The 24,754-nt window shown below is 49.2% G+C and overlaps 8 protein-coding genes across 8 annotated transcripts; 6 read left to right on the top strand and 2 right to left on the bottom strand.

Annotated features, from left to right (window-relative positions):
• Nucleotides 1–1,349: 1,349 nt before the first annotated feature.
• Nucleotides 1,350–2,656, top strand: FPRO_00740 (putative replication factor protein; the record flags this gene model as incomplete). The annotated part of the gene is made up of 4 exons (XM_031223070.1): nt 1,350–1,465; nt 1,517–1,595; nt 1,651–2,439; nt 2,492–2,656. 4 exons carry the CDS (start codon nt 1,350–1,352, stop codon nt 2,654–2,656), a joined length of 1,149 nt encoding a protein of 382 aa, XP_031075731.1.
• A 124-nt stretch (nt 2,657–2,780) lies between these two features.
• FPRO_00739 (uncharacterized protein) lies at nt 2,781–4,331 on the bottom strand (the record flags this gene model as incomplete). Its single annotated transcript, XM_031223081.1, has 1 exon — nt 2,781–4,331. One exon carries the CDS (start codon nt 4,329–4,331, stop codon nt 2,781–2,783), a length of 1,551 nt encoding a protein of 516 aa, XP_031075732.1.
• A 591-nt stretch (nt 4,332–4,922) lies between these two features.
• On the top strand, nt 4,923–11,603 carry FPRO_00738 (uncharacterized protein; the record flags this gene model as incomplete). The annotated part of the gene is made up of 2 exons (XM_031223092.1): nt 4,923–11,005; nt 11,057–11,603. The coding sequence occupies 2 exons, from the start codon at nt 4,923–4,925 to the stop codon at nt 11,601–11,603; spliced, it is 6,630 nt and encodes a 2,209-aa protein (XP_031075733.1).
• A 790-nt stretch (nt 11,604–12,393) lies between these two features.
• FPRO_00737 (uncharacterized protein) lies at nt 12,394–14,474 on the top strand (the record flags this gene model as incomplete). The annotated part of the gene is made up of 6 exons (XM_031223103.1): nt 12,394–12,553; nt 12,698–13,223; nt 13,273–13,585; nt 13,638–13,838; nt 13,892–14,383; nt 14,436–14,474. 6 exons carry the CDS (start codon nt 12,394–12,396, stop codon nt 14,472–14,474), a joined length of 1,731 nt encoding a protein of 576 aa, XP_031075734.1.
• An 810-nt stretch (nt 14,475–15,284) lies between these two features.
• On the top strand, nt 15,285–17,693 carry FPRO_00736 (uncharacterized protein; the record flags this gene model as incomplete). The annotated part of the gene is made up of 7 exons (XM_031223114.1): nt 15,285–15,335; nt 15,394–15,606; nt 15,655–15,728; nt 15,777–16,011; nt 16,056–16,195; nt 16,247–16,520; nt 16,575–17,693. 7 exons carry the CDS (start codon nt 15,285–15,287, stop codon nt 17,691–17,693), a joined length of 2,106 nt encoding a protein of 701 aa, XP_031075735.1.
• A 1,823-nt stretch (nt 17,694–19,516) lies between these two features.
• FPRO_00735 (uncharacterized protein) lies at nt 19,517–19,960 on the top strand (the record flags this gene model as incomplete). Its single annotated transcript, XM_031223126.1, has 1 exon — nt 19,517–19,960. The coding sequence occupies one exon, from the start codon at nt 19,517–19,519 to the stop codon at nt 19,958–19,960; it is 444 nt and encodes a 147-aa protein (XP_031075736.1).
• Nucleotides 19,961–20,460: 500 nt separating this feature from the next.
• On the bottom strand, nt 20,461–21,241 carry FPRO_00734 (uncharacterized protein; the record flags this gene model as incomplete). Its single annotated transcript, XM_031223137.1, has 3 exons — nt 20,461–20,727; nt 20,785–21,080; nt 21,136–21,241. 3 exons carry the CDS (start codon nt 21,239–21,241, stop codon nt 20,461–20,463), a joined length of 669 nt encoding a protein of 222 aa, XP_031075737.1.
• A 724-nt stretch (nt 21,242–21,965) lies between these two features.
• FPRO_00733 (putative nuclear protein localization factor and ER translocation component NPL4) lies at nt 21,966–24,060 on the top strand (the record flags this gene model as incomplete). Its single annotated transcript, XM_031223148.1, has 4 exons — nt 21,966–22,049; nt 22,105–22,229; nt 22,279–23,722; nt 23,773–24,060. 4 exons carry the CDS (start codon nt 21,966–21,968, stop codon nt 24,058–24,060), a joined length of 1,941 nt encoding a protein of 646 aa, XP_031075738.1.
• Between the last annotated feature and the right edge of the window lie 694 nt (nt 24,061–24,754).

The following is a 24,754-nucleotide window of genomic DNA, read 5'->3' on the forward strand; positions in this document are numbered from 1 at the left end:
GATGTGAAGTTTCGGGTGGTGGATGTCAAGTTACTAAGGTATGTGAGGTGAAGTATAACGTAGGGTAATGAATGTAAGGGTAGGCGTTGGAGTCTTGAGGTGGGCTGTGTGAGCAGGTATGTTAAGACCGTAGGAGGAAAGTGGGGGAGGCGGGAAGCTCATCGGGGCTGGCTGGCAGTTTTCACAGCTTGACAAACTTAGTACCTTGGCTAGCTTAGGTAGTTAGTACTTAGTAGGTAGGTAGGTATCAACAGACAACAGAACTTTACACTGCCTATTAATGCCCTAGAGGTAGTTCTGAACCTGAAAACAACCTTGGGACTTTCATTGACTGAGGTGGGCAAGTGACCAAAGGTGAGTATGGATGTCTGTTATGTAGGTAGATATCAAGGAAATGCGGTTACTATTATTCATTTTATCCTTCTTCTCAGCTATTACATACGGCCTTTTATTACAGCAATCATAATAGATATTTGTCGTTCATACATCAAGTTAGTAATCCCCAATTCAGCATCTACCTACTGCTACTATAAGTAGCTATATTTAGTATCTTGCATTTTTCTAAACTCATAAACAAGCGCTTATAATAATCGTTATGTTTTTAAAATGAACAGATGTAGAGCGCCCCCAAGATCGTTGTCTGCTGGAACGAGCTTGAGCTGTCTCATTCCCTGTCTGCATTTAACCATTGACCGTGAGATATATCATGCGTTTGCTGGTCAAGGCCACATGTCCTAGCAAATGACGGGATAAATGAAAACTTATGCTAACTTCCATGTCTAATCACTCCATTCGTTCTTCTGTTTTTCTCTACCCTCCCTCTTCTCCGTAAAGTTCGGCAACATTCATAAGTGTTTGGTTGATTGTATGAAATCTAAATGGGAGTCAGAGACTACAGAATGTGTAGGTATCATGCAAGAACATGGTTTCTTATCCTTTGCTTTATTTTGTTTTCTTTTTAAAAGAAAATAAAAGAGAGAAAAAAAACCCACCCTCAAAAAATGCAAAACTGTAAGTAGCAAATGCATTATACACTTGAAATCCTAAACGCCAACCATGAACATTTTACATCAAACCATAAGCTACCTACCCGGGAGCTCAAAGAGGCGGACCCAACGGAGCTCAGTTAGGCTACCAAGATCCTTGCCTTAAGGGGAAGTGCTGTGGTTGTGGTTGTGGTTGCCATTGGTGACGCGCTGCGCGTTTCTTAACGCGTAAATTGGTTCCCTTAGCTCCCATTAAGGGAAGTCGGTGATTCTAAATCACCATTTCGCACACTGGTTTACTCCGCCCTCACATACAAGCTCAGCCGTAGGCAGCCCGACAAGCCAGCATATAATTGAATCAAGATGGCGAGCTTTTTCGACCTCAAGGCCAGAAAGGCAGCAGCGGCAGCCAACGGTAACACTGACCAGAAGCAAGATAAACCTTCAAATACCCGAACTCAACCCTGGGTCGAGAAATAGTACGTGAAACTCGAAAATACAATATATTACTCGAGACTTAACACATCCAGCCGGCCAAAGACCCTCAGCGATGTTACTGCCCAAGATCACACTGTTGATGTTCTCCAACGGACACTGCAGTCCTCCAACGTACAATATCCCCTTGCTCTGAACTGCAAGAAGCTTCAATACTAATGCTTCATAGCTCCCTCACATGCTGTTTTACGGGCCTCCCGGGACAGGTAAAACTTCGACAGTTCTGGCACTCGCCAAGGAACTATACGGCCCCGATATGATTAAATCGAGAGTCCTCGAGCTCAATGCCTCCGACGAGCGTGGTATCTCTATCGTCCGAGAAAAGGTCAAGAACTTTGCGCGAATGCAATTGACCAACCCGGCCCCCGGCTACAAGGACAAATACCCTTGCCCTCCTTTCAAGATCATTATCCTCGACGAGGCCGATTCCATGACACAAGATGCCCAAAGCGCACTGCGACGAACCATGGAGACATACAGCAAGATTACTCGATTCTGTCTCATCTGCAATTATGTGACTCGAATTATTGACCCTCTTGCCAGTCGATGCAGCAAATTTCGATTCAAGAGTCTCGATCAGAGCAATGCAAAGAAGCGACTGGAGGAGATTGCAGAGAAGGAGGGCGTACTACTTGAGGACGGCGCTGTTGATGCACTCATCAAGTGCAGCGAGGGTGATCTTCGAAAAGCCATTACTTTCTTGCAAAGTGCTGCTCGGCTCGTTAGCGCTAATGCCCCCGACAAGGAGGTTGAGGGTGATGAGGTGATGGATGTGGACAAGAAGGCGGTCACAGTCAAGATTGTTGAGGATATTGCTGGTGTCATTCCGGACACGACCATCGATGATCTCGTCAAAGCAATACGTCCGAGAAAGTCAGGATCCTCCTACCAGATCATTTCGGACGTTGTTGAGAAGCTAGTTGCAGATGGCTGGAGCGCAGGTCAAGTGGTCAACCAAGTAAGTCTCATCCTTCGTATCACTGAATTGCTACTAATAATTCTTGTGACAGCTCTACCAAGCCTTAACATATGACGAGACAATACCTGATGCACAGAAAAACAAGATCGTGCTGGTTTTCTCAGAAGTTGACAAACGATTGGTAGATGGAGCAGATGAGCATCTCTCTATTCTCGATCTGTCAGTGAGGATATCGACTATCATGTCCAAGAAGTGAGTTGCCGCTCTGTATCTAGTGTGCTGCATCAAGAGATGAGGGACGGAGTCATGGTTAGAAATGGGTTGGCGTTTTAAAACTGGCCCGATATCACCAGGCATCTATTGTACCTGTCGTTGTTATTCTAATCCTGTGCTGTGCCTCCCTGACCAATCAATCCGAGGTTACCTTGCAGACTAGACCACGCATCTCTCGGCTCTGTGATCCTCTTCTCTGTATGCCTTCTCGCCTTGCTTGGGGATTTGGGACCTGCCTCAAGCCATACGTCATCCTCCGTTGTATCGGCCTGTGTTTCTTCTTCCTCAGCCGCCCCGTCCTGGCCCAAAAGCTGGTCAATTTCTTGTAGAGTCTGCATTGAGTTCTCCAACGCAAGCTGTCCACCTTCAATCTGCTCTGCCACATTTTCTAGCGTAGTGATCTTGGCCGAATCTGCAGCGAGAACCCAAGGTTGTACCTTGCCTGTCAGACCTGAGCGCTCATCCGAAGCAAGGAACTCTCCCAGCCCAGACCTCCTCCGAGACGTTGGTGCCACCGAATGAGATGGAAGCAGTTGACTTTCTTCTTCCAAATGACTGAGCGACTGACAGTTATCCTTGATTTCTTTCCCGAGTTTCGTAGTTACATGTGCTTTTTGTGTTATCATAGCCCTCTGCTTTTTGGAAAGGGCAAGGAGAGTCTCGATGTATGGTGTCAGGAGATAGGTACTTGATGCAGGTTCTGGTTCATCAACTTGTTGCTTGGTGGAGGAGGGTGCCAGAACAGGAACAGCCGATGACTCGAATCGTTCACCAGCAGAAGCGAGGAGGGACCGTCTCGTTGCAAGATAATGGGCGTACTTTTCTTTGATAATGTTGAGATGGTTGTTTATCGTTGCCTGGTCTGTCGTTGATTGGCTGTGGCCCTTGGAACCGTCCTCATCCGCATCCTCATCCCCTGATGCCTTGCTCAACTCTGTCTCAATCCAATTGATAAGCTCATTCCTTGTTGTGTTAAGAGCATGTAGTCTGATGCCATTACTGATAACATCTGGTATGCTCTGAGCATTTGCTCTTGTTTCTCGAAGTAACTGCTCCTCTCGTCGCAGAAGGATTTTGGCCCTCAAGACCGTTTTTTCAAGCTGTGCAACTTGTTCGGTTAGGTCCGTCTTCTTCAGGCTCTGTTGTGCAACAAGACTGTTTACGACCTCCTTTGGGACACTGGGTAGACTGGTAGCATCATGAAAAACATCCTCGGGGTCGAAATATTCAGGAGCAGCGGCCGGCTTTTGCATGAGTGAGTCCAGGTGAGTTTGGACGGCTGTAAGCCGCGCTTGTTTCGCCTGGAGCTTTAGAAGTGAGACCTGCTCTTCTAGTAGCTCACTGCTGAATGAGAGCTCTCTGGCTAATGACGAGGAGGGAAGATTAGATTGGGCAGCATCTTCATAATTTCGACAGGCATCAACATTTGCCTTGAGAGCCTCAATGTATTCCCTGTAGATTCCCTTTGAATTTGAATTCAGAGTTACGTCGCGTGTTGGATCTGCCAAAGACACAGGCTGTTTGACTGGGCCATCATGAGAACATGTTCCGAGATGAAGAGCCAAAACTCGCCGAATGTAGTTCACTTGTTCCCGTGGCTTGATATATGGATCAAGTGTCTTCTGAAATGTCTCAGCGGTCTCAGAAGAATTTGCCATTGCGAATCATGGTTTGTCGGTGAAGAAATCCCTGGCCTAGGTTTGTTGCTCTGGTCTCGGTGAAAGTAAATAGACGAAATATGTTAGTCCATGGGCAGCTTAGACAGTACCGAAGTGTGGCTAGTGATCCCCCCTAAACCAACACCGGAGTCATCACACAATGAACAGGTAATCTTGAATTACTTCTTCACAATGAAGTTTGAATTTATACCCCGAGCTCATTCTCTTTGTAGTCTTGTAAACAATCAAATGCATTAAGAATAATGAATTATGACCTGGGCTCTGGCCCCATATGCATTTGCGCCACACAAGCTCTTATCCGAACCGGGCCTAGTGCAGGAGCCTGGTAGGCTGAGATTCGAAATTTACGATCGCGACTTGAACTTCTAAACCTTGAGTCAACTACACATCTTTTCAAAACGACTGCGCACCAATCGCAGACTACAGAATACTCAGGCAACAGCTATATATCTGACTGAGTCGCGTCGGTGGCAAACTAATGGTTATTTAAGTGCCAAGCGCCCCAGGCTTTGTCGAGAACATCGACGTTCTCTATCAATTACAACACAACATAATAACAGTCTAGCCATCATGTCCGACGCAAATCGAGATGTGTCGCAGTACAAGTACTCGGCCATGTCGAACCTGGTTCTCCAGGCCGATCGTCGATTCGTTACAAGACGAACTGATGAGGCTACTGGAGATCCAGAGTCGTTGGCTGGTCGCTTGAGTATTCGAGATATGGGTGCTCGAGTTGCACGCGATGACGCGCCAAAACCGAAGAAACAGCCTGGACTCCCCGCAATCGAGCGAGGCAGTTTAAGAGAAGGCGAAGATATTCTGGCACGAGAACAGCGCAAACGAAAGGCTGAGGCGCCTCAATCGACAGGTATCCTCGGCGCCAACGATATTTTGGTGGATGGCATCACATACCGACCCCGAACTGCAGCGACGCGACAGACTTTCGACCTCATCATTACCTCGGTAGCAAAAACTCTGGGCGACGTATCCCACGACGTCGTACGCAGCGCAGCGGATGCCGCCCTGGAATTTTTGAAGGATGATGATATGAAAGATCTGGATAAAAAGAGGGAAATCGACGACATCTTGGGTGTGACACTAAACCCCAAGGAATTTAATGAGTTGGTGAACCTCGGCAAGAAGATCACAGATTACGACGCCCAGGACGACGACGACGACGTTGCGATGGGTGGCGCTGATGGTGAGGATGCTGAAATAGACGAGCGCCAGGGTGTCGCGGTCGCGTTCGATGAAGACGAAGAGGATGACGAGGGGGGCCTTGTTCATGAAGTCCGTGACGAATCTTCAGAGGACGAAGAGGAAGAGGAAGAGAAAGAGAAGGAAGAGAGTGCTGAAGGCAAGGAAGAAGATGCTGTTGCTGATGTTGGGGATGAGATGATTCTCGACTCAGCTCCTTCAGGCGGCAAACAAGATGAGAAAGACAAGCATAGCATACCAGCCCAAGACATCGATACATTTTGGCTACAACGGCAAATCGGCACACTATACCCCGACGCTCATGAGCAAAGCGACAAAACAAAGGAGGCTCTGAAGATCCTGTCAGGAGAACCTGGTGAGGATGGCGAGGAAAAGTCCTTGCGTGATGTTGAGAATGATCTCATGGAACTGTTCGACTACGAGCACCATGAGTTGGTTCAGAAGCTTGTTGAGAACAGGGAGAAGGTTTTCTGGCTTACAAAATTAGCACGAACCCAGACTACTGAAGAGCGCGCTGATGTTGAGCGTGAAATGGTCTCAGAGGGTCTTCAATGGATTCTCAATGAATTGAAGGGTAAAGACACTGCCGAGGGCAAGAAGGGCAAGATTGACATCAAGATGGATATTGATGTCCCAGCTTCCTTTACCGCGGATGGACCCAAGGTTGAACGTGCCGAGGGCCAACTTGTCGGCGGGCTTCAGCCTCGAAAGCTCATCAACCTCGATAATCTGGTCTTCGATCAAGGAAACCACCTGATGACAAACCCCAAGGTCCGGCTACCAGAAGGTTCAACCAAGAGGACGTTCAAGGGTTATGAAGAAATTCACATCCCTACTCCTAAGAAACGCAATGAGCCCGGCGATGTCTTGATACCCATTTCCGATATGCCAGAGTGGGCACGAAATCCCTTCAGTAAGAATCAGTCCTTGAACAAGATCCAGTCCAAGTGCTATCCTTCAGCATTCGATGATGATGGAAACATGCTTGTTTGTGCTCCTACTGGCAGTGGAAAAACCAATGTTGGTATGCTCGCTATTCTCCGGGAGATTGGAAAGCATCGCAACCCTGAGACCGGCGATATCGATCTAGACGCCTTTAAGATTGTCTGTATCGCTCCTTTGAAGGCTCTAGTTCAGGAACAGGTTGGCAACTTGGGTGGTAGGCTCGAGCCGTATGGCATTCGAGTCGCAGAATTGACAGGTGATCGTCAACTTACCAAGCAACAAATCGCTGAGACACAAATCATCGTCACAACCCCTGAGAAATGGGACGTCATCACCAGAAAGTCCAATGACTTGACTTACACCAACCTCGTACGCCTCATCATTATCGACGAAATCCACCTTCTCCATGACGACCGTGGCCCTGTACTGGAAAGCATTGTTAGCCGAACCATCCGCAAGACTGAACAAACTGGCGAGCCAGTCCGAATTATTGGTCTTTCTGCCACCCTGCCCAACTACAAAGATGTTGCGAGCTTCTTGCGAGTGGATACGAAGAAGGGTCTCTTCCACTTTGACGGGTCTTTCCGACCCTGTCCTCTACGACAGGAGTTTGTTGGTGTCACTGACCGTAAGGCCATCAAACAGCTAAAGACCATGAACGACGTCTGCTACAACAAGGTGATCGAGCATGTGGGCACAAACCGCAACCAGATGCTTATCTTTGTGCATTCCCGAAAAGAGACTGCCAAGACTGCTCGCTATATCCGTGATAAGGCTCTTGAGTCAGACACAATCAACCAGATCCTTCGTCACGATGCTGGTAGCCGTGAAGTCCTCAATGAAGCGTCTTCTCAGGCAACCGACCAAGACCTCAAGGATATTCTGCCATATGGTTTCGGCATCCACCATGCTGGTATGAGCCGAGCTGACAGGACAGATGTCGAAAACCTTTTTGCCCATGGTGCTATCCAGGTTCTGGTGTGTACTGCTACGCTGGCTTGGGGTGTGAACTTGCCTGCCCATACAGTTGTCATCAAGGGAACACAGGTGTACTCCCCCGAGAAGGGTAGCTGGGTTGAGCTCAGCCCTCAAGACGTCCTTCAGATGCTTGGACGTGCGGGTCGACCCCAATACGATACTTACGGAGAAGGTATCATCATTACGACACAGAGTGAAATGCAATACTATCTCTCACTTCTGAATCAGCAGCTTCCGATCGAGAGTCAGTTTGTTAGCAAGCTGGTGGACAACCTGAATGCCGAAATCGTCCTTGGCAACGTAAGGACTCGTGATGAGGGTGTTGAGTGGTTGGGTTACACATACCTCTTTGTCAGAATGCTTCGCTCGCCTGGACTCTACCAGGTAGGCGCAGAATATGAAGATGATGTGGCTCTTGAGCAGAAGCGAGTTGACTTGATTCATTCTGCCGCCATGGTTCTGCGAAAGTCAAATCTCATCAAGTATGATGAAAAGACTGGAAAGCTCCAGTCAACTGAGCTTGGTCGCATCGCTTCACATTATTATATCACATTCGGTTCTATGGAGACTTACAACAACCTGATCCAGCCTTCTATCACCACGATTGAGCTCTTCCGTGTCTTCGCCCTCAGTGCTGAATTCAAGTATATCCCAGTTCGACAGGATGAGAAGCTTGAGTTGGCTAAGCTGCTGGGCCGAGTCCCAATCCCTGTCAAGGAGAGCATTGAGGAACCTCACGCCAAGATCAATGTCCTCTTGCAGGCATACATCTCGCGCCTCAAGCTCGATGGCCTCGCGCTCATGGCCGACATGGTGTACGTTACGCAATCTGCGGGTCGTATCTTGCGCGCCATCTTTGAAATCGCAATGAAGAAAGGCTGGGCATCCGTTGCGAAGACTGCTCTGGACCTCTGTAAAATGGCCGAGAAGCGGATGTGGCCAACAATGTCACCTCTTCGACAGTTCCCCTCTTGTCCTCGGGATGTTATCCAAAAGGCTGAGAAAATCGATGTGTCTTGGAGCAGCTACTTTGATCTGGATCCTCCCCGTATGGGTGAGCTTCTTGGCCTTCCTCGAGCCGGCCGTACTGTATGTGGCTTGGTTAACAAGTTCCCGCGAGTCGAAGTCCAGGCTCAAGTTCAACCTATGACAAGATCGATGCTGCGTGTCGAGCTGAGCATCACACCTAATTTTGAGTGGGACGATTCTATTCACGGCGTCGCCGAGAGCTTTTGGATTATTGTTGAGGACTGCGATGGAGAAGACATACTTTACCATGACACCTTTTTGCTGCGCAAGGAATATGCCGAATCGGAGCAAAATGAGCACATTGTCGACTTCACCGTTCCTATCACAGATCCAATGCCTCCAAACTACTTCGTTTCGGTTATCTCTGACCGATGGATGCATGCTGAGACCAGGCTTCCTGTTCCCTTCCATAAGTTGATCTTGCCTGAGAAGTTCCCTCCTCATACAGAGCTTCTTGAGCTTCAGCCTCTCCCCGTTTCTGCCCTCAAAGTATCAAGCTACGTTGATCTCTATCCTGCATGGAAGCAGTTTAACAGAATCCAAACGCAGACTTTCAACTCGCTGTACAAGTCTGATGCGAATGTGTTTATTGGAGCTCCCACTGGTAGCGGCAAGACTGTTTGTGCCGAATTTGCTCTTCTAAGGCACTGGACAAAGAGCGATGTTGGTCGTGCCGTGTATATTGCCCCCTTCCAAGAACTTGTTGACTCTCGCCTCCAAGATTGGCAGAAGAGGCTCAGCCATCTCCATGGCGGTAAAGAGATAGTGAAACTTACCGGTGAGACAGCAACAGATCTCAAGCTGTTGGAAAAGGGCGACCTGATCTTGGCAACCCCAACTCAGTGGGATGTGCTATCAAGACAATGGAAGCGACGCAAGAACGTTCAAACGGTTGAATTGTTTATCGCTGACGAGGTCCATCTCCTTGGCAGTTCTCAAGGTTATGTGTACGAGACGATTGTCTCTCGTATGCATTACATCCGCACACAGACGGAATTGCCCCTGCGAATTGTCGCATTGAGTGTATCGCTGGCGAACGCTCGAGACATTGGTGAATGGGTCGATGCAAAGAAGCACGACATCTATAACTTCAGTCCACATGTTCGACCAGTCCCTCTTGAGCTTCACCTGCAGTCATTCACAAATACTCATTTCCCGTCTCTCATGCTTGCCATGGCCAAGCCCACGTATCTCGCCATCACACAGATGTCTCCTGACAAACCTGCCATGATCTTTGTGCCCAGCCGCAAGCAGACTCGTGCAACTGCCCGAGATTTGTTGGCTGCAGCCTTCGCTGACGACGACGAGGACCGTTTCCTTCACGCTGAGGTGGAGCAAATGAAGCCTCTCCTTGAACGCATTAACGAGGAGGCTCTCGCCGAAGCCCTCTCTCATGGTGTTGGCTACTACCATGAGGCTCTTAGCCAGAGTGATAAGCGAATTGTTAAGCATCTCTACGACAACGGTGCTATCCAGGTGCTTGTTGCTTCACGCGATGTTTGCTGGGAGCTCAACAGCACAGCACATCTCGTTATCGTTATGGGCACACAATACTTTGAAGGTCGGGAGCATCGATATGTTGACTACCCTCTCAGTGAGGTGCTGCACATGTTTGGTAAAGCTCTTAGACCCTCCAAGGACGGCAGAGGCCGAGGCGTCCTTATGCTGCCCCAAGTCAAGCGCGAGTACTACAAGAAATTCCTAAACGAGGCCCTTCCTGTTGAGTCGCATCTGCACAACTACTTGCACGATGTCTTCGTGACAGAGATCAGCACCAAGATGATCGAGTCGGGCGACGATGCGATCAACTGGACTACTTTCACCTACTTCTATCGAAGGTTGCTTGCCAACCCAAGTTATTATAGCCTGACAAGCACAACGCATGAGGGCCTCAGCAACTACATGTCTGACTTGGTTGAGACGACTCTTCGTGAGCTCAGCGAATCCAAGATCATTGAGTTTGACGAGGATGATGGATCCGTGGCACCTCAAAACGCAGCCATGATTGCGGCATACTACAACATTTCCTACATCACGATGCAGACTTTCCTGCTCTCTTTGAGTGCTCGCACAAAGCTCAAAGGTATCATGGAAATTGTCACTTCAGCAACAGAATTCGAGTCGATCCAGATTCGACGTCATGAGGATGGTCTGCTGCGACGCATTTACGACCGAGTGCCTGTGAAGATGTCTGAACCAGTTTATGACTCCCCTCATTTCAAATCCTTCGTCTTGCTCCAGTCTCACTTCTCCCGCATGCAGCTGCCAATTGATCTTGCAAAGGACCAGGAGGTCCTACTGTCGAGGGTGCTGAGCCTTCTTAGTGCCATGGTCGACATTCTATCTTCGGAGGGACATCTCAACGCCATGAGCGCTATGGAGATGTCACAGATGATCGTTCAGGGAATGTGGGACCGGGATAGCCCTCTTAAACAAATTCCTCACTTCTCACCGGAGGTTGTCAAGGTGGCCAATGAGTTTGGGTACGTACTGACTGAAAGATTGAGCGGACTGTCAGCTAATGTTGTTCGCAGAATTAAGGATATCTTTGATTTCATGGAAGCCATGAACCCGGATGAGAATGCCGATTACAACAAACTTGTTAAGCGACTTGGCTTGTCACAAAACCAATTGGCACAGGCTGCAAACTTCACAAACGACAAGTATCCTGACCTGGAGCTTGAACATGAGGTTCTTGACGAGGGTGAGATCAGGGCAGGCGAACCGGCCTATCTCAACATCAAGATTGCCCGCAATTTGGAAGAGGAGGACGGCGATTATGACTCTACCGTACACGCACCATTCTACCCGTCCAAGAAGATGGAGAACTGGTGGTTGGTTGTTGGTGATGAGAAGACCAAGAGCCTCTTGGCCATCAAGCGAGTGACAATCGGGCGGGAACTGAACGTTCGCCTCGAGTACACTGTGCCATCACCAGGTGAGCATGATCTGAAGCTGTTCCTAATGAGTGATAGTTATGTTGGAGTCGACCAGGAGCGGGAGTTTTCGGTTACAGCTGCTGAGGGCATGGACGTGGATGACGATGAAGAGGAAGAGGACGAGGACGAAGACGAGGAGTAGAAGCTAAAAGCTCACTCTGATTTACAATTACCATGGCGATTGCCAGCGATGGCGTTGTACACTATTGAAGACTACGAATTCGGATTTAGGAGATAATAATCGAATCTATCAACTCAGGACTATGACTGAGATGTGCGTTTTTGAGAAGAGTTTTCTGGATACAAGGCGAGTTGTGTGGATGTCTAACAATGCACTACAAGTGAGAGAGGCGCGAGGTGCTGAGATCCAGTGTTCACAACGCCAAACGCGTCTAGAGAGAGCTAGGCCCACGAGGTGACATTTGCCGGGAATTGGGCAGTGAAGATGGTGAGAAAAGAGACTACGGACGCGTCCCTCCGATGGTCTTGTATACTAGGGCGTCGAATCAGCGTCGACTACGCGCTGGGCCTTTGATGTCGTGTGTGAGAGGGAGAGAGCCTGGGGTTGGGGATGACGCCGCCCGCAGCGCAAATGCCAGATGGGCCATCACGTGACCGATGCTCTGGTGACGTTTGAAAGTGCTTCTGTTTCCCTTGCAAAGCCCAGTCCAGTCCCAGTCCAGCCCATCAACTCGCACCAGCGTTTTTTCCTCGTCAACCCCAACATCGCGGCACAACTCGAAGAGGCGCCCATCATCATCAATTGCGCAAATCATCGCCAACACATCATCGCCATCGCTCTACGAACCTTGCGCTCCATTGACACGCGCAATACAGCATCCGCTACGCGTTCGCCTATCTTTTGCGAGCTGGAATTCTTCCTCTGGCTCCTGTGATTTGTGACAAGCGAAAACACTGTCACCGCTATTGCCATGGCCGACCAGATTAACGAGAAGCCTGAGGTAGAGGCAACTGCTCCCGGCGCGCAGGAAGTTCCTGCCGCAGAGAAGCCTACTGAGCCATCGACGATCGGGAACGAAGCCGCAAAGGCCGATGGCGAGGTAAACAAGGAAGATACAAAGACCGCTGAGGGTAAGTTATGATTACAGAGCGTTTGCTATTCATTGCGCACTCGGTCGCATTGGCATAGAAATCGCGCTTTGATCCCTCGTGTGCTCTGTCGCTCAGGCGCGTCCTTCCCTCTGTCAGATCCATGCTGACCACATCGCGCAACAGAAACCAAACAAGCTGGAAACTCAGAGAAACCCGCCGAAGATAAAGACGCGGCCGAAGCACCGAAGGAGAACTCAAAGCCCACTGAAGAGGGTGCAGATACCGAAATGAAGGACGCGACTGAGGCCCCGGCTGCCGGGGAGACCAAGGCCGAGAACTCCGCTCCATCTGCCGATGGTGAGACAGCAACCGAAAACGCCGCCACCGAGTCTGCCTCAGCAAAAGCGAAGAACAATAGACGAAAGTCGACTGGCGGTGGCAGCCGCAAGAGCCTGAGCAAGAAGGCCTCCAAGGCGCGTCTCACGCATTTGAACGCCAAGCCTGGAGACCACTTCTTGGTCAAGCTCAAAGGTTTTCCCGCTTGGCCTGCCATCATTTGCGATGAATCAATGCTGCCACAAGCTCTGGTCGATAGCCGCCCTGTAGCCGCCGCGCGACCTGATGGCTCCTATACCGAGGCATATGCTGATGGTGGCAAACGTGTCAACGACAGAACTTTCCCAGTCATGTATCTCCACACGAATGAATTGTACGTTGCAGCTCATCAACGTTCCCGATCATCGCTAACCTGACTACAGTGGCTGGGTACCCAATACTGGACTTACAGAACTTACTCCTGAAAAGGCCAGGGAGACCATCACTGAGAAAATGCGCAAGGATTTGAAAGAGGCATTCTCGCTCGCTGCCGAACACAACTCTATCGAACACTACAAGGACGTGCTTAAGCAATTCCAAGATGAACTGCTTGCCAAGCAGCAAGCCGCTGCGACTCCCAAGAAGAGCAAGAAGGGCAAGGCCAAAGCTGCTGACGAAGACGTCGAGATGGAAGACGCCGATGATGCTTCAGAGAAGTCCAAGTCCAAGAAGCGTAAGGCTGAGGATGACGCCAGTGTAATTCTTCCAATACGGCGTTGCTGATTCATTTTGCTAACAAAACTGCCAGACACCACAACGGCCCGAATCCGTTAAGAAACCCAAGATTAAGCTCAATACATCAACGCCTAAGGCTGCCAATGGCACTCCTAAGGCCAAAGAGGAATCTGCTGCCAAAGCCAAGGTCAAGGTTAAGAAGTCGTCTGATAAGAAGGCTGAGACCACCAAGAAGGCCAAGATGACACCCGAGGAGCGAAGACACCACAAGGAGGTGAGATAAATGCAGCTGTTTGTTGACTGATCAATTTACTCACAAATTTGCAGAAGGAAGTGTTGTATCTCCGTCATAAGCTTCAGCGAGGTCTCCTCACCAGAGATCAGCAACCCCAGGAATCAGAGATGGAACACATGTCCGAATACGTCACAATGTTGGAGAATTTGAAGGATCTTGAGGTGTCCATCATTCGTGCGACCAAGATCAACAAGGTTCTCAAAGCTATTCTCAAATTGGAATCGATCCCCCGTGAGGACGACTTCCATTTCAAGGACCGTTCCAAGGTTCTTCTGGACCAGTGGACTCAGCTACTGGCTACTGAAAATGTCACCCCTGCTCCCGATGCCACCAACGGCGTCAATGGCAAGTCGGAAGCCAAGGCAGACGACAAGAAGGACGATAGTGGCAAGGAGACTACTGAAGAGCCAAAACCTGAGGCGACAAAGACTGAAGAAGCCAAGACTGAGAAACCCGAGGAGATCGAGGAGGAGAAGATTGCGGAAACACCACAAGCATCGGCGCCTGAAGAGAAAAAGGACGAAGTAAGTTGAAAAAAGCCCCTATCGTCATGAGCTTGACTAATCAAAAAACAAGACCGTCGCTCCTCCCGAGCCTGTTGAAGCTGCAGCTTAAGTTACGGGTCAGCTCCTGGTGGTTAAGAGCAATTTGTTTCATGGCGTCACGGTTATGGTCCACAAACACTGGTCTTTTTTCCCGATTTTCAACTTTTTCTTATGCTTTTCTTCACAACTATGGTAAAAGTGACTTCGTCGCGTTGCGTCTTTTCGGTATCTGTATGAATATCTGCCAAATCTGGCGGCAGGGGTGCGCCGTGACTCTCCGGAGTCATAATGATTTCAGGAGTGACGGAGGCAAGAAACATCTTTTTTGGAGGGACTGTACAAAGGGCAAAATCAACAATACTGGGTCAGGGGCCTCGCTTTACGTGGGTTTCTATAAACCAGTTTGGACAGGAGACGAGCATGGTATGGAAGTCAAGACGGCATATGGGATGGGTGGCAAACGAGGCGAAGCAAGCTCAAAGAATGAGATGATGATCTTCGAGAGGAGGCAAATGAGAATGAGGATTTGGGGAGCAATAGCATACAGATGAATGGGACAAAGAATTAGAAGCATTCTATATAAAGTGTCTTGTTTGTTTGCGATGAATAGTATAGGAACCCGTACAGATCGTATATATCAGTCATTGTCTACCTACCTACTAAGGGATCTTGCTTGCTTAGTGTGAAACCTGTGTGATTGTACCTCTAAAAAGGCACGTACAGATACGATCTTGCTGGTTGTTGGGGTACAGTGCGTATTACAGTGTTAACATGCTGGCTCACTGTCTAAAACGCGTTGACCATTCACCCTCGATCCAAGCTCAGGAGCCTCTTCATCCTCCAAGACTTCAATAACTTGTGCAGCATAAAACTGTTGATCATGGCTCGTGAAGTAGTCAATCAGAACACATATAGCCAAGAGGATCATCAGGTAGCTAAAAATCCAATCATGAAACTTGTGCAATGCATTTCACTAACTTGGTCAACAGGTCGCATATATATTTGACCCTGACGAAGATGGGACACGCCAGAAGCCAGCCAAGCGGAGAAGAAGATCTAAGCAAGGCCAGGACTCTGCTGAAACATTGAAAGATTCATCAGCTTTTGTCCCTCTTCTCAACGGTGCTGAGAAGCCCGAACTCGTCAAATTAAGGGAGAGATTGTTCCAGGAGAGCTGGGCGAAGATTGATGAACGGATCGAGGTGAGTGAACCAAGCTTATTCACCCGATGTATCACTCACATGAATCAGAGAATACTCAAAACTTCAAACGTCGAGACTCTCAATGAAGTCTGCCAGTTTGCCAAAGACGCGGTGACAGAGTCGTAAGAGTCATACTCCTGATATACCTGCAACCCCTAATATTTGGATAGTGGGGATAGAATCCCTTCAGCATTCATCATCACAGGACCCAACATTGCATCACAAGACCTTCTCTTTCAACAATTATCGGAGACACTTCAGCAAACAACATCGAGCAAGTTTGTTGGTCTGCGGTCGTCAGAGGCATCGACGCTGAAAGCCACGTTGAAGAAGATCATTCGAGATGTCACAGCCAAAGCCTCCACTGATGAGGATGATGATCTTGAAGTCAGTGACGGTCGAGAGGTGAGTTATCTGCATCTTCATAGAACAACACTTATTTTCTATAGGGACGAAGGTATCTCGATTATGATCTTGAAGCACTGTATGCATTTATCAAGCCTCAAAGTGTGGAGCATGTGTTTGTCGCCTTTCAAGACAGTGAAGGGTTCGACAGCAGTTTATTATCGGATTTGATCATTCTCTTCAAGTACGTCTACGCCTCGGACACTTGATTCACGGCTGCTAACACGTCAACAAGCTCTTGGCGCCCTCGTATACCATTTACTCTCCTCTTTGGCATCGCCACATCAGTCGAGCTTCTCCAAGCCAGACTACTCAAGGCTTCTTGCCAGCAAATTTATGGAGCACAATTTGATGTAATTCAAACCTCGGCCATTCTCGAGACAGTCTTCAAAACAGCGGTAGCAACATCTGATGCTCCTGTAGTGCTGGGGGCATCGCTCATCCGCAGCCTGCTTGATCGTCAGCACGACCAGGTCTCAGGCATTCAGACTTTCACTATGTCACTGAAGGCGAGCTTTGAACAGATAATATAAACAAGTCTCATGTCGGCTAACAAATAATAGTACGCCTATATGTGTCATTTCTATGCAAATCCACTCAGTGTTCTCGAGCATACAGCATTGTTGCAAACTGAGCATATCGAGGCCATTCGGCATACTGATTCTTTCAGGGAAAATGTCGAGGGGGCAGTAGAATCTGGCATCTTGAATAATGTGCAATACGCCAAAGATTTGCTTGAGAACGACGAGTTTCTTGTTACGCGAGTTCAAGATAGTCTGGCCCGTCGTCAAGAGTCTGTTGAGGATTTCTTGCGGTCACTTCTTGTTCTCGGAGAAACAGAATCGCAAGACATTGAGTTCTCAAGAGCATATGCGGAAGCCTTGGACGAGGGCGTTTCAATTACTGAGGACTCGAGAGCTATTGAGTCGGTACGGCGTATGGACGTCAGCGAGCTGCTGGTCATGCTTCGCAAGGTTGTATCAATCTTGCAGGACGGAGACGGTGGCTTGCTCCTGGGTCCAGCAACGAAGCTAACGGACCTTGAATTTCGAGATGCACTGACAAGGCAACTTGTCAATCTGGAAGAGCTACAATCAAGGGCGGAAGAGCAGGGCATTACGCTACGGAGCAAGTACAGCGGACAGAGCAAAGTGATGCGCACCACTGTGATTGCACAAAGAGTTCAATTGAGTCAAGACTCGGCTGCGCTCACAGATGAGGACAAGCAACTTACTCAGGCCGTCGACGACATCACCGGGCTATTAATCAGGCATGTTCAGTTTGTCAGACCGAGGTCTCTTTTGTTGTCGGAGAGCTGGTTATACGATTCTCGAGCTCCGTCGCGAGACGTGTTTGTGCCTCGGCCACGGGCAGTTCTAGAACGGAGCCTCACCAGGCCGCACGACTATTTGTCATGTTCATGCTGCAAGCCAGGCGATAGAGGATCGCCGGCCACTCTGCCGGCCACGGCGCTCCTGTACCGTCTATACACAGAGACTGGGAGCCTCATCAATGTGGCAGATCTCTGGGCTGCATTCTCAGCACTTGTGGGCGAGGAGGAGACAGATGAACGCAAGTCGCTGGTATTGTTTTACCGTGCGCTGGCTGAGCTGAGGGCTTTGGGGTTCGTCAAAGCAAGCAAGAAGAAAGCGGACCACATCGCCAAGCTGAAGTGGCTCTGAGTATGGAGAATTGCGATTGCATTGGTCGACAAAGTTTGAGAAAGAGAGACATGGCGAGAAGATTAAAGACTGCAACCGCCAAATGGGGATGGTCCTTTGTATTTGAGGGGATGAGACGGGATTAACCAAGTCTGGAAACAGGTTTTTGGGGAGAGAGGGGGGTTTAAGATGGGAACCGAGGTCGAGCCCAATGGGCCATTGAGGGGCCTAGTGATAGGCCGCAAAAAGAAGAGGAGAGAAAAGGTGTCGTCAGTCTAAGACATTTAAAGAACTAAGACACGAGGTGGCTGGGAACCAAGAGCGAGTGAGACTATGAGTGAGTAGTATGTATGAGACGTGAGAGTGAGAGAGAGTGTGGGAGTGAAAGTGGAGGGTGAGAGTGAAGTCACGGTTACAGCCAACGCAGCAAAATCCAAGACATGCAGGTAGAGACTCAGACAGGCATCATTAGACGCCGGGAGCGGAGGGAACTGCATAGAACAAAGCATCATGTGAATGAACGATAACGGTGAAGGGCTATAGCTAGTACCTACATTGACTACGTTAGTACCCAGGTTTACACTCAAGGGATTGCCATTATAATCAACCAATCAATGAAACAATGAACCAAAATAGAGAGAGAAGGAAATAAAGAAAGAAACCCAAAAAGAGTAGCGGTAAAGATACTGAATGTATGTATGTATCTCATTGTCTTGCTTTTGAGTCATGACCAACTAATGGCTCCAAGTCACATTCCACTGCAGCCGCTGTTGGTGTATCTTGTTCCCATAGACATAGCGCCTCGGACCAACCCAATTGCGTCTAACGCAGTCGAGTCGAGTCGAGTCGAGTTATTGTTTTGTTGGAGACTGTTCCCATGTCTCACAGGCCACGCCAAATCCAGAGTTAAACCCTGGAGCTCAAAGCGGTTCAAGGGCCTAAGCTTGTCGATTTCAGGCAGTCAAGGAAGCCTTTACCCAGAACAGCATCTCGTCTGGGTCCTCTCGGGGGGCGTGTGGGTTAGATAGATAGTTAGAAACGTTGTTAGCTGCTGCTAAGTCGAGCTGAGCTGTTCAACTGCCTAAGGCATGTTCCAAAGGAAAACAAGGCCAATCGAACGGCTTCGGTCACAAAGACCCTTCAACTGGCTGTTCGCGATCTTAGTCTTGCTTTAGTTCCCAGACCCAAGGGCCCGAAGACCCAAAGGGCGGGGAGAGATCTTGCTTTAGTATTAAGAAAGAAAGAAAGAAAGACAGAAAGAAAGAAAGAGAGGCCGTGATCTTGTTTCAACTAGACAAGTCTCATACAGAGCCTGCATAGCCTCTTGTCTAATATATATCCCTCCCATCCTCTGCTCTTCTGTCCGTCTCTGTTCCTCTGAATAACCAAAGTCGGACCTCCCCGCAGATCAAGGAATTGGCTACGAAACTCAAACAAGAGTCTGTGTTGTCATTCATTCATTCATTCAGTCATTCACTTAATTACTTACTCACTTACTCACTTCCTCACTCACCGGACTCTTCGGAGAAGGCCGCTTGGTTCGCTTCGCTTGTCGATAGCCACCCCGCCAAAGCCAATCCACCATCGCATCACCTCCGATCTTGTGATCGTTGATCATAGAGGCCAAGAACAAGAAATATCCTTATTCTTGATCAGAAGTGAATCTCGCAGAGAAGGAGAGATTGGGCTGTCTTGACCTCTTGACTGCTAGTACAAATACTTGATACATCTTTCCCCCAGACACTCCATCTCTTCTTGCCTTCTTCCTCTTCTTCCTCTTCTTCTTCTTCTTCCCCTTCTTCTACTACCACTCACCATTGTCACCACTTACAACAACCGCCAGCATGATGCGAGGAGAGATCCCTTCACGGCATCACAGGGCCCTCGGCCAGCGAAGACTCGCAAAGAACCCAAATCTTCAACGAAAGCTGGAACAGATGGCTCTTCCGCTTGCACCTCTTGTCCAGCTCACCACAGGCGCTGTCCATCCTTCTTTTCCCACCACGGTCCTCAACTTTTGGCTCCTCACCGATGAGCAGCTGGAGTCTCTTGCACATTTCTACCACCAGAGGACGCCATCGCCTTGGACAAATCAGTACCCCTGCCCAGTCACTTGGAGATCTGACCTGCCTCTCGAGGAGAAGCGGCGCAAGATGGGCAAGTTTATCGGTCTCCGGGGCTGTGAATCTCCCATCCTTCTCAAGACGGAGGAGGAGATCCTAGCAGAGGCACGAAAGGCGAGACTTGCAGCTGATGAGGATCTTTGGAGGCGAAAGCACTTTTCCTGATGCGTCAAGCAATCCGAGACATACGGTGTTATTGTGATTAATAATGGAGGACAGTCTGCTTTCAATCTCTGGGAGGGGGGATTGGATTTACAGGTTCAGGAGTTTTGCATATCCTTTCTGCGTCCTTTCTGCGTGTTCTCTGCATTCTTGTTACTGCATCTTGGGTCGGTCGCATTGCTAGACATGGCCACTAGCCAGCGTGCATCACTGCATTTTCAAGGGAGTAAGGCGAGGTGAAACAGCCTATACATATATATCAATAGAGAAGAAGCCCATGCTACTATTTTTTCAAAAACAGGAAAAAGTCAACCTCAACGCCGCCGGTGTGTATTTCTCTTCCCTCTCCCCGTGCACACCAAGAGTGTACGCCTCGCAACAAAGTGACATGTGGTAAACTACAACCAAAAATCTGAAGAGGTAGGCCCGGAGCCATGTATATATACCTATAAAGACACCCCAATCCCGTATTCTTGCAACCCACACAAGACATCTTCAACTGTTTATTTCTTGCCCTTCTTCTTTGAAGGCGTGTCGACCATGACAGCATCCTCCTCGCTGGCAGTCTTGGCAGAAGAGCTCTGCTCAGAGCCGTCGAGCTCCTTCATGAACTCTGACTGGATCTGGCCTCGGCGCTTCTCCCACCACTGCTTCTCTGACTCGGCTTGGGCGAGGATCTCTTCGATTGAGCTGCGCATGGTAGCATTGGCCGTCATTTCGTGGGCGGATTGGAAGATGGACTGTCCCCAGTTTGGTGCGAGAGCGTTGGCCTATAATTGTCAATGATGTCTTCATCTCTTGCAGTCGCACTACGCCAGCTACCATACCTCTGTGACAACATCTCTGAGCTCCTCCTCCATCTCCTTCTCGGCGCGCTGGAATCGCTGCCACAGATCATCACCCACACTGCCTCGTTGCAGCAGAGAACCGCATGCTTGCTTCGCAGACTTGATCTGGATCAGGCGACGGATATCTTCGACGGCGCGACGCAAAAGGGCAGCTCGTAGGACGCTTTCGGGAATCTTGGGGCCCTTTTCGGAGCCATCCTCGAGGTGTAGCAGGGACAGGTAGACGTTGCGCTGGAGGTGAGGGCCGAACCACGGAGCCAAGTTGGCGCTCTCGGCTTTGGCATGTTAGCATATGTTTTGGTTTGAGATCTATTTCTGTGGCATAGTTACCGGCTTTTCTTTTTCGGTAGATTGTCGAGAATGTCATGAGTGCGCTGCCGAGGACGAGAACATAGGCAAAGGGGAGGGCAAGGCCCTTCCAGTCAATGTTGAACATGATGAACGGTGAAAGTTGCAAAGGCAAAATACGAGATCGTCCGTACTGTAATTAAAAAGAAAACGAGTGTAGAGAAAGAAGTCGAGCCGGCCGTGACTTGGGTTTTGGTTTGTATGAGTCGAGTCCCACGTACAGACACGAATGCAATACTGGGTACTAAGGCAAGGTATAAGGGAACTGTTCAATTGGTGATGGTGTGGCGCAGATCCAACTTTAGGCCAGATTACGCTTCGGCTTCTATCAAGTGGCTCCCGGAATTGTGGCTGGTGCACACACATACATACATAGGTAGTCTATGCTGCCAGGCGGACGGGATGGGCCCTGGATTTGACTGCCGTGCGACGTCACTCGAGCATTAGATAAGCAATCGCAGGCACCGCCAGATGACGCTGTGCTCGAGTTAAGGTAGCAGAGGTACATGGTTTCCCGTGAGCCACCTTAGGTAAGATACGTACCGAGTCTAGAGCTAGGTACCTACCTACCTTACCCTGCCTTACCTACCACCGCTCAACTTCACTTTCTTCATGCTGTTGATTCATTGCGTTTCAACTCCAACTTCTAGACTCTTCTTTTTCGTTCCCACTCATCTCCCAGCTGTTCTCTTTCTATAGATCCTCTCCTTCTCTACAAACCGAGAATATTCAACCTTCAAAAGGCACCAAAGCGAACACCAAAGACCCCACCACACACCATCATAGCGACAGCTCTCTAGATATCTTTCACCATGTTGCTGCGACTCCGCGGCCCCGATGGCATGGCCCGTCTGAATGTCGAGCCCACAACTACATTTGGGGATCTGGGAAAGCTGGTCTGTTGTCTCGAAGCCCTCACCGAGCTGTCTGTGCTGACTCTAGCCCTTCCAGCTGCTCGATCAACTCCCCAAGACCGTTGATCCCAAAACCATAGCTCTATCGAACGCCCCGAACGGAGGAGACTCAAAGCGCCTAGGGGACATTTTCAACTTCAAAGTTGGTCAGATTGGCCTCAAGTTAGTCGCCCTCAGGACCTCCCACGGTTCAGTCAAACTAACCTCACAGGCATGGCGATCTCATCTTTCTCACCTACCAACATGCCGACGCTGCCAACGGTGACGCACCCGAAATCTCTAACACATCTGCCAGGCTTAACGGGAAACCCGTTCTACCGACCGAAGACCTCCCCATCAACCCCAAACCTGAAAGAATCGCCAGGCCGTGGGAAGTAATTCGCCAATCGGCCTTGGACGACCGATTAGACCGACAGGATGGCAAGATCCCCCGAGGTATCGATCGCATGTGTCGCCATGGTCCCAAGGGCATGTGTGACTACTGCCAACCCCTCGATCCTTTCAACCCTGGATATCTCGCGGAGAAGAAGATCAAATACCTATCCTTCCACTCGTACCTACGAAAGATCAATGCTGCGACCAACAAGCCCGAGCTCGGCGCTTCATACATTCCTCCCCTGGTTGAGCCCTACTATCGAGTCAGGCATGAGTGCCCTTCTGGTCATCCCCCTTGGCCTGAGGGCATATGTACCAAGTGCCAGCCCAGTGCCATTACTCTCCAGCCTCAACAATTCCGAATGGTCGATCATGTCGAGTTCTCCTCACCTGCTATTATCGACACCTTTATTGACACCTGGCGAAAGACCGGGTCGCAACGCCTAGGTTATCTCTACGGAAAATATACCGAGTACACTGAAGTCCCGCTTGGTGTCAAGGCTGTCGTGGAAGCCATCTATGAACCTCCTCAGGTTGATGAGCTCGATGGTATCACAATGAACGCCTGGGAGTCGCAAAAGGAGGTCGACAGGGTCGCCAAGCAGTGCGGTCTAGAGCCCGTGGGAGTAATCTGGACTGACCTGCTGGATGCTGGCAACGGCGATGGCACAGTGGTTTGCAAACGTCACGCCGACTCCTACTTCTTGTCCTCCTTGGAGATTTGCTTCTCTTCAAGGTTGCAAGCTCAGTACCCCAAACCCTCCAAGTGGAGTGACACCGGCAGCTTTGGTTCAAATTTTGTCACATGTATCATCACCGGTAATGAGCAGGGCGAGATTTCCATCTCCTCCTACCAGATGTCCAACGAGTCTGTGGAAATGGTTCGTGCTGACATTGTTGAGCCGTCAGCTGATCCTAATGTCATGCTTGTACGCGATGAGGAGGAAGACGACGGATCTGTCAGTCGCACAAGATATATCCCTGAAGTTTTCTACCGCAGGGTCAACGAATACGGCGCCAACGTCCAGGAGAACGCCAAACCATCGTTCCCCGTCGAGTATCTGTTTGTTACACTGACCCACGGTTTCCCCGCGGACCCTAAGCCTATGTTCACTCAGCAAGGCTTCCCTATCGAGAACAGAGAATACGTCGGAGAGAGCCAAGAGCATTCCGCTCTGTCCAAGTTTGTCAAGTTGTCGCCTAGCCAAAAGCCCACAGGCCAGGAGGTCTCTAACTTTCACCTTCTCTGCTTCATTCACCAGATGGGCGTCCTCTCCAAGGTGCGCTTGTTTTTGACATGTATGAAGAAAGCTACTGACAGGCTTCATAGGACGAAGAAGCCCTGCTCTGCCGTGTAGCGAGCCAGCACGATCTTGCCGACACATTCCAGCTCCGTTCTACCGAGGGTTGGCAGACCCTCCAGGCCATCCTTCAATCGACTGGTGAGAGAATCCCCAAGCGTCAGCGGGAGGAGGACGGTGCCCCCTCGCCCTCTTCCTCCTCATCCTCTTCTTTTCAAAATTCCACTCGCGACTCGGGAGAACCCCTTGCTAAGCGATTTGCTGCCTTCAGGCTAAACGAGCGCTGGACCAAGTCCGCCAATTCACCGCCGCCCTAGTCAATAAAGAGGTATGGGGTACAAGGGAAGACAGTAGGTGAGGTCAGATAGAGATCTAGATGAGACGCGGAACCCAAAAAGTGGTGAGGCTGGATTCGGTTTTCTTGCTAGATATTTTCTTAACTTCCTTCACGTGGAAGATGATATTGCATGTATAGCTGAGGCGGCGTTAAGGACAGGTATCGGAGCATATAGGCAATGCTTTCATTGGGGCGGCTTCCTCAACTTAAATCAAAAGAATCGTGCATGTTTACATGTGCTTTGACGTGATATTACTGAGTGATGTCCATTATGTTGGCGCTTCAAGAGTACAAAGAGCGAAGTTGTGATCACAGTCAGGCTAAGAGCCCCTTTTCGGGTGAACTGTTTTGGATACATCGTTGCCAATCATCATATCCAACGTAATTTATCCAAATCATGATGATCATGTTGTCAAATTGATTCCAGCCAAGGGTAGTGTAACTTGGGAAAATTATTATCATGGTTAAGACATGCTCAAGTTACGATGATTGCACTGTTGTGTCTAAAAACTTCACAAATACCAGAGTCAGAAGATAGACATGTATATTTTGGGAGGACTTCATATATATCATCATAACTTATAGTAAGTAAAGGATATCATAAACTTGTCATATTTGTAGAATTGACTACTAATATTATCATAAAGGTTTATCACGCAGACACACACACACAC

The sequence above is a fragment of the Fusarium proliferatum genome, assembly GCF_900067095.1.
Source record: "Fusarium proliferatum ET1 genome assembly, contig: FPRO_scaffold001, whole genome shotgun sequence".
Classification (NCBI taxonomy): domain Eukaryota; kingdom Fungi; phylum Ascomycota; class Sordariomycetes; order Hypocreales; family Nectriaceae; genus Fusarium; species Fusarium proliferatum.